The sequence below is a fragment of the Chlamydotis macqueenii genome, chromosome 26 (genome assembly GCF_036417535.1).
Source record: "Chlamydotis macqueenii isolate bChlMac1 chromosome 26, bChlMac1.mat, whole genome shotgun sequence".
In the NCBI taxonomy this organism is placed as follows: Eukaryota; Metazoa; Chordata; class Aves; order Otidiformes; family Otididae; genus Chlamydotis; species Chlamydotis macqueenii.
The window spans coordinates 1673681-1681636 of NC_141581.1; the positions used below are offsets into that span (position 1 = coordinate 1673681).

The following is a 7956-nucleotide window of genomic DNA, read 5'->3' on the forward strand; positions in this document are numbered from 1 at the left end:
AATTAAGGTAAATTTGTTCACCTACTCTGTGCTGTACAATCATACCACTCACTCTAAATAAACTTACATTTCTCAAGGCTGAAGCTTAGTCACACCACCATAGCTACAAGTGAGACGTATTTTGCGGTCCACATTTGCCATGAAGATTGAGCCCACTGGAAGAGAGTTTCAACATACCTGGGTCAACGCCTACTTCCCTTTATACACCTTTCCACACATGAACCTCTCAGCGAAAGCTATCAGGTTTGAACATTTAGGTCATAAAATAAATAACAAAAAGAAGCGGCTAATACAAAACCCAGCACCCAACTACGTGGTCTACAAGCCGTTGGATCAGCGACTGAGGAGGTAAGCCAGTAGGAACCAAACATTGCTTCATGCCCAGTTACACGGCAGTACTCAACAGGACTCGTTAGTACTGTTATGTTTTCGAATGCATTATTTTAAAAAGCACCCAACTCCCTGACGAGCTTCTAATGCTACTACTACCCACGTTACTTTCCGCACCTTCTACCTTACTCAAATATCCCTCTGCTTCCTGCCACCTGGGTTTAAGCAGACTCCCCTTCAGATCACAGAGCATTCCTGGTTTTCAGCACGAACGATCAGGTTTTCCTCATAACCTAAGGAACACAACTGCTCCTTTGTAACCGGTCCCATGACTCACTCCTGCTCACGCCTGTTGTTTAATGCTTCCCTTGCTGCTCTTCATGTCACAGCAGAAATGGGACGCGCTACCAGAAAATGCTTAAGTGAAAACCTAAAAGTACTCTTTGTACACCACGTAAGTTCACCAATCCACATCACAGAGGAAGAGGGTTCTCAGTCACTCTCGTGGACAGTGACGACACTAGAGGAAATCACAAAAGGCCCCATTTTCCACACTCAGCACTGGGACAAAGAGAGCTGCATCAAAACGCATCAATCAACCACTCTCTGAAGATGCCCACAGTACAGAAATGTGGTCAGCATCTTCAGTCTACTCTGATTTTTCTGGCCATTCTTCCACCGGCCTTGCAAGAGGTGCAGCGTACGGGCCACTCCATCTCTTCGGATGAGGTACCAGCAAGCTCTTCCCCTCCCCTGGAGCTGCCCAGGCAGAATTTTCACTTGCGCGCAGGAGAAAGCGATCTGTCTGGAGCATTTCAAGCCCTCAGAAGAGATGGCTACAAAAGGCTCTGGACTGGGAACAAAGCTATTAGCCCCACTTATGCCACAGTCAATTAAGAAATATTTAACACCGGAGAAAGCAAGAAGCTAATGAAAGGCAGCACTAATGCAAAGCCTCAGCTGCTCTCTGCCTGTAATCACACAAGAAAAAGCCCGTGTTTTGGCCGGCGTTCCACAGCTCCAGGCCCTTGATTTTCCGTCACGGAGCAGGTAGGGCAGGGACACTGTTACATGGGGCCTTGGAGGCCACTACCAGCCTGCTTCTTCACCCCACTGGTGTGAGGTCCTTCCCCAGCCCTCCTTTGTGTATTGTTTCTATTCCCGACTTTGTCTTTTCCAGCGATTCACACGCTCAGAGAATTAACAATAGCAACTCCAGATCCACTTGAAAGTGGGTGGAATAATGAGCTCCCTTCAAAGACACTAACACACATGTGACAAGCAGTGACTTCGCCAGCATCAGGAACCGAGAGAGCTGTCTGTCATCAATGAACCGCACGCTGCCTAGCAGCTGGGCTGGTTTTTTCACTCCTGGGCACCACCAAGCTTTTTAGCACTCCTCAAAACTCCCCTGTTACGTTCCATCCCATATCCTTCACCATCAGAAATGAATACTACAGCAGCAGCTAGAGGCCAAGCTGTCAGAAGACCACACCGTGAGGTCTTCAGCCTCACTGATGACAGGCTACGCCCAAAAGACTTTCCTGACGTTAAAAGATTCCTCAAAACTCCTCACACCATCATTTCGTCTGAAAACATGTCAGAGAAGTAGCTGGAAGCGTGCAGTCGAGCGCAGCAGCCCTGTATTTAGGGGAAAAGGTTTTTTAACAATAAGAAGTCCACTGTCCTTAGGTAACAGTCACTAAGGAGTGAGAACACGCAGCCAGTTTGGTAAGCCCGGTCTTTCTGAGCCGTGAAATAGGTATTTCACAGCACAGACACTCAACACGCCTCTTGTTTAGCATTATATTATCAACTGATACTGAAATTTTTTTTTTTCCCAATCAGGAACACTGATTGCTCCTTTCGTTCCTCCAGCTTGCTTCTGTACAAAACAACTTCTTAAATATAAACCAGCACCGAGATACTGATCATCAAACACTGCACACACGGAAATGTGAGTTTTTTAATGCGCTTTTCCCTGAAAGCATCGATTTCCAAAACCGTGAAGTGCTAATCCTGGCACACAAACTGAAATAAGAGGGAGGCAATTTTCTCAAGTTATGAGAGAAGTGCACAGACATTTTGTGTGGGACTTTTTTTAACCCCTTCTCCCTCTAAGTGTCCTCCAGTAAATCAAAGACACCTGAAACACAGAGGGCTCTGGTCTGAACAGGACAAAGCACAACTCGGTTAACGTCTCTGTTTCTGATACTTTATCATTTCAACTTCACGGAAGAACTTCACGGCATCTGACAGCAGCTTCCTTGTTGGGAACAAATTTCTTAACTGCACATGCAAAAACCCTGTGCCAAACAGCATCACAGGATTATCCCTTCCTTTATTCCACATTCAGGAGAACATCCGTAAATGGAAATAATTTCTCCGTTTGGAATATCTTGGAGAAAAACCCATTATACTTTCAACAGCCACCTGTACAAGCTGTTCCCCTCTGGAGCATGCACGTCCATAAAGAGTAGGCACGAAGCGCCAGAAGTTATTCCACAGGGTACAAAACCACCACATCTTCCAAATGAAAGAGAGAGAACGGGATATGGGATACTAGGAGTGAAGGTCAGCGGAGAACGGAATAGGTAGGATGAAGTCTTTCTTGCAGGTTTGGCTTTCCCTCACACTTTGAACTGGCACTGGGAAACACTGCAGGGATTAAAGTTTCTGTACAGACTGCTGGAAAGGAAACACACCATGTCAAACGAGGAAAGATCTAACGCTGTTATGCTGCCTCACTCCTTCCACACCAGCGTTTACGCAGATGGATGATAGATTCCAGTTTTCCCCGGAAGATCAGAAAAATGCTTAGAGTATGCCTGCACAGAAAAGTGACTGTGTAACCAACTCCTCTCCCTTACCTCTCATCCTTACAAAAGGTTATCACTTCAGTTTCAGTGTTTTAAAGTGAAAGTAAATGGGTCAGCTTTGGATACAGACCAGAAACTAAAATGAAAATGGCCTCTGACAGGTAATAAAGCGCTCTGCTGCAAGGATGCAAGCTAAAGCACCAGGCAGCCTCCAGTACCCTCCCGGTCCCTCTAGTGAGCTGAGGACGATTACAATGCATCAGTAAAGAGTTCCTGGGGCTCCAATTACTGGCACGTCCTGCGCTACAAACACCTCCTGATGCCTCCGTGAAACACCAGATGCTCTTGCTTGGGACAGCACTTGGGGAAGAACTGGAAAGGAGCAAATCTCACTGTCTCCTATCTACTGGGAGAGATCGCCCAGAAAGATGAGGGGAAAAGCGACGGCACCATTTCCATACGATCAACTTCCCAAAGACAGGGACCAACACACACACCAGACGTTAACCTCGTGCAAAAAGCGCAACTAAGTCAGAAGTCAAAGCAATAAACACGCCTTCAATTCTTTCCACATCATTTTATTTAACAACCACAGCACCTCCTTTCCACAGCCATCTTCTTCATAGAGTAATTCTCGTTGGGCTAAGATCAACAGCTAAGATCCTTGCCATGAAAGCACGCCGCTGTTTGTTTGAAACAACTTTGCTCTTCTGAACAGGACAGAGCACGTGTCTTAAGCTTAGACACTTACCTCGAGACACACGAATTTGGGTTGAACAACTACATCCAGTGTTGGAGCAACACTGAATAGACACAGTAAACAACAGAAGCACTGTAGGAAAAGGAGGAAGGATTTTTGCAGCTACTTCCTCTAAAATTCTATTTGGATTTTGTAACATCACCTGATAATTAGCAAACGTCCACGAGCGCTGCCTGGGAAGCACTGAATCAACACCCAGCATCTCAACAGCAGAGGGTTTACAGCTCTCTTCAGCCAGCTGAGCTAGAAAAAGGAACAGTCCTGTGCTGCTTGCAGCCACTCCATGTAATTAAGCAAAATCTTTGAAGGATTCCAAAACAGGCTATGCTACAGAAGGCAACCATTTCATCAGTGCAATGTCTCAAACAGAGGAACACAACCTGAAGTTTGGGTTTTAATTTTTTGCCCTGCAGATGAGAATATAAAACAAAACTATCCTTACAGTTACCTATTTTAAAATCTCACAGCTTGCATTTCAAATTAAGGAGCTACCATAACTTAAAATACTATCATGCTACCGTCCAACTATTGGCACCAGTCTCTTTCTTACAGTGAGAGATAACACATTTGCTTTGACCTCGCTGAATCCATACCTGGGTAACAACTCCCTTCAAATACGCAGAGCCCCACAAAATTGTCTAAGGGGTACTTTTCCTAACTCTAAAGGAGATCAAAGCAAATGCATTTTAACTATTTCTTGTCACAGACTAAGAACAAACTTGGTGTGGCTTATGATGCACAGGAACTTGTTAAGCCTGATGGTGGAACAGCACTTGTGCTCTCTATGAAGTCCTGGACAAGGAGCTGCTCGTCACAAAGTTATTTTAGAAATGAGAATAGTACGTTCAATCCTCCTCGAAGAGGACTGGTGCCACAAAGGCCTGGACCTTCAGCAGTGGAAGGATGCTCAGAGGTGTGACAGCTGAGGAAACGTTTTCTGTCCTATGCGCAAAAGAAGGAAGCAGATTTACTAAAAGCAGCATAACATACAAACAGGGCCTGAGCACGCTATGGGGAAGTGCTCCACAGAAACACCCTTCACCTGCTCCAGCTCCGAGTGTAACACAGTAAGTATCCACACAAACACGCTGCTCCCACCTCTCCGTGCAGTTTCCCGTATTTCGCAGGGCACTGTGCACTTCACGGTAGCACCGTCTTCCTCTGTCTCCAAACCAGTATCCACAAATTCAATGTGCGTGAAAATAAAAATACAAATTTCCCAGGTATCATCACTCACAAATACCACCTTGTCCTGTGCACAACAGGCTTTAAAGCTGTCTGAACACTCAAACGATTCTGGAAGCTGTATTTTGAGTTCCAGCCCAACAGCACCAGTAACGAAGACCACAGTTTTTAAAATTCAGTACTGGATTTAGTCACAACTTTTCCAGATATTTCTTATCATTAATACCATTTGGATATTGTACTCCTACAAAGAGACACTGTGGACTACAAATATTTAGATCTGTCACTAACTCCACAGCAGCTCATTGATAGCCCAGCAAAGCATAACTATTTGATCATTCATCAGAAATCTTCCAAGGCCATGACGCTTGCTCGAAGACACATAACTGATATCCTCTGTGTCCGTTACTTCCCAATTAATACCTGACACTTCAAAGTGGAAAGTCTCACACAGCATGTTCTTGATGACTAATTATTTCACCCATACTAATTTCCTAATCACAGGACTCTAATACACGGGTGAATAACAGGTCAACACACGTAACTGCTTTCTGCCTGCTGAAGTTTTGAAACAAGGAACATTTCAGCCGGAAGGTATACGCCGCGAATAATGTGAAAGCTGAATTACGACTGAACGAGCTTTCCTGCACCTCGGCTCCGCGACGAGCAGCGCAGAGCTGACTACAGCAGCTGTAGGCAACAGGCAGGGATTCCTGCTGGATGTACTGGGGATCCCAGCACCACGCTGAACGGGAAATCGAGCGCCGAGCACCATCCTCCCTTATCCTCCTTCTCCGCTCATTGCTCCCCTCAGCCTTTCCCCTCCGGCCTCCACCCCGGCATCCTCTTCCTCGTTCCGATTCCCGCTTCCACCTTCCCCCACACAACATCCCCTTTCCCGGCTGCCCAGGACAGCCGCCCGCTTCTGGGCCTGGCGCGGCCCTTCCTGCGGGGAGCGGGCGGGCTCCCACCCGCCCCGACCCTCCCGGAGGAGCCGGCCCTGACCGCGGAGCGGGTGCCCGGCAGCGCGGAGGGGCGAGGCGAGGCCGGAGCGAAGGGGACCCGCCGGGGGGCAGCCGGCGGGGGCCGGGCCCGCTCACCTCGTCCTCCTTGTGGTTGCGGATCCCGCGCACCAGGTCCTGCAGGTTCTTGTCAAACATGCGGTCGATGCTGCCCTTCACCATCTTCAGCGCCATGGCGGCGGCGGAGGGGCCGGGCTGGGCCGGGCCGCGGGGCCTGCGCTCGGGGCTGAGGGGCCGGGCCCAGCCGGGGGGGAGCCGCCGCGGCTCCTGCTGCCGCTCGAGCGGGGTGAGAGCAGCGGACTGGGGTCGCTCACATGCCGGGCGGGGAGGCGGCGGGGAGGCGGCGGGGACGCGGACGGTGCTCGCCCCCGGCGCGGCACAGGGCGGGCGGGAGGCAGGGGCGGCCCCGGCGGCCTCCCAGCGCCTGACAAAATGGCGGCCGGTCAGCTGAGAGCTCGGCCCCGCCCCCTCCCGCCTCGCCACGCCCCCCGCACCCACCCCAGCCACTCCCGCCCGCCTCTCCGCTCCCCAGCCCCGCCCATCCCGGGCAAGGCCACGCCCACCCCCCCGCCCGCCCCGCGCCCGCCAGCGACAGCCGCGTCACTGCTACCGGTAACCCCGCCCCCGACGCCCCGCCCACCGCCTGGCCCCGCCCCTCCCGCAGCTCCCACGTGGCGGGGGGGGGAGCGGGGCCCGGGCGGCACGGACACGCGTGGGGCGGGGAGGGGGGGTCCCTCCGTGGGGCTGACCTCCGCGCAGGAGGCTCGCGGAGTTCCAGCCTCTCCCCCGCTGCCCGTGGGTGTCGTTAACGGCCGCACAACCGGTAAAACCAAATTTTGGCAGTGACCCGCGTGGGGACGCAGCTCCACAGCCACCCCACGGGGAGCGAGCGCCGAGCTCCGCGGCCCTAACACTCGTGGGGACTCGGGCAGCTGCAGAAATACAGTCGCCCATTTTCCACGGGTGACAAGCGCCCAGCGTGGGAGCGCTGCTCCGGGTGTGGCGGACACGGAACCCCGCGGGTGGCCCCACGCGCAGGGACACGGCGCCCTCCACCCGTGTGCCGAACACCCGCGCCATCCCTCCACGCACGGGGGTGACGTGTCCCACTGCGCGTGGGCGGTGCCGTGGAACGGGAAAGGAGAAGAAAACGGGGAGGAGCCGCTTTCCCACCGCCCTGCGTGTCCGGTAACGGGCAGGGCGAGGCGGGGGTGGAGAGGGGCGGCCGTGCCCCCCCGCCGTCCCCTGCAGCCGGCCGCGGCCGCTGCCGCTCGCCAAAAACCGCGAAAGCCCTGGTTTTAACCCGGAACGGTTCAGGGGCTCGGCTGGAGCCCAGGGCTGCACACCGTGACATCCTCACACCGTCACACCGTGACATCATCACACCGTGACATCATCACACTGTCACACCGTGACATCGTCACACCATGACATCATCACACTGTCACACCGTGATGTCGTCACACCGTGACATTGTCACACTGTCACACCATCACACCGTGACACTGTGACATCATCACACCATCACACTGTGACATTGTCAAACCATCATACCGTCACACCGTCACACCGTCATGCTGTCGTACCATGACATCGTCACACTTTAACATCGTCATACTGTCACACTGTGACACTGGCACACTGGCACACCATCACCCTGTGACATCATCATGCCATCACACCATGACATCATCATGCCATCACACTGTGACATCGTCACACCATGACCCCATGACACTGTCACACCATCACACTATGACATCATCACTCCATCATGCTGTCACACCATCACACTGTCACACCATCACGCTGTGACATCATCACACCGTCACACTATGAC

At 51.7% G+C, this 7956-nt stretch overlaps 1 protein-coding gene across 2 annotated transcripts in view; it reads right to left on the minus strand.

Moving 5' to 3' along the window:
* Positions 1-6522, minus strand: part of AP3D1 (adaptor related protein complex 3 subunit delta 1) — a 42237-nt gene extending 35715 nt beyond the window's left edge. Inside the window, exon 1 of one of the 2 annotated variants that reach the window (XR_015261129.1) lies at positions 6195-6378. Coding sequence is in view for 1 of the 2 variants with exons in the window: in XM_086767058.1 (XP_086623184.1) it covers positions 6195-6290 (96 nt within the window). In the remaining variant the exon portion in view is untranslated. Of the gene's footprint in view, positions 1-6194 lie in introns of both variants that reach the window. The other variant, XM_086767058.1, reaches the window with a different exon arrangement.
* Between the last annotated feature and the right edge of the window lie 1434 nt (positions 6523-7956).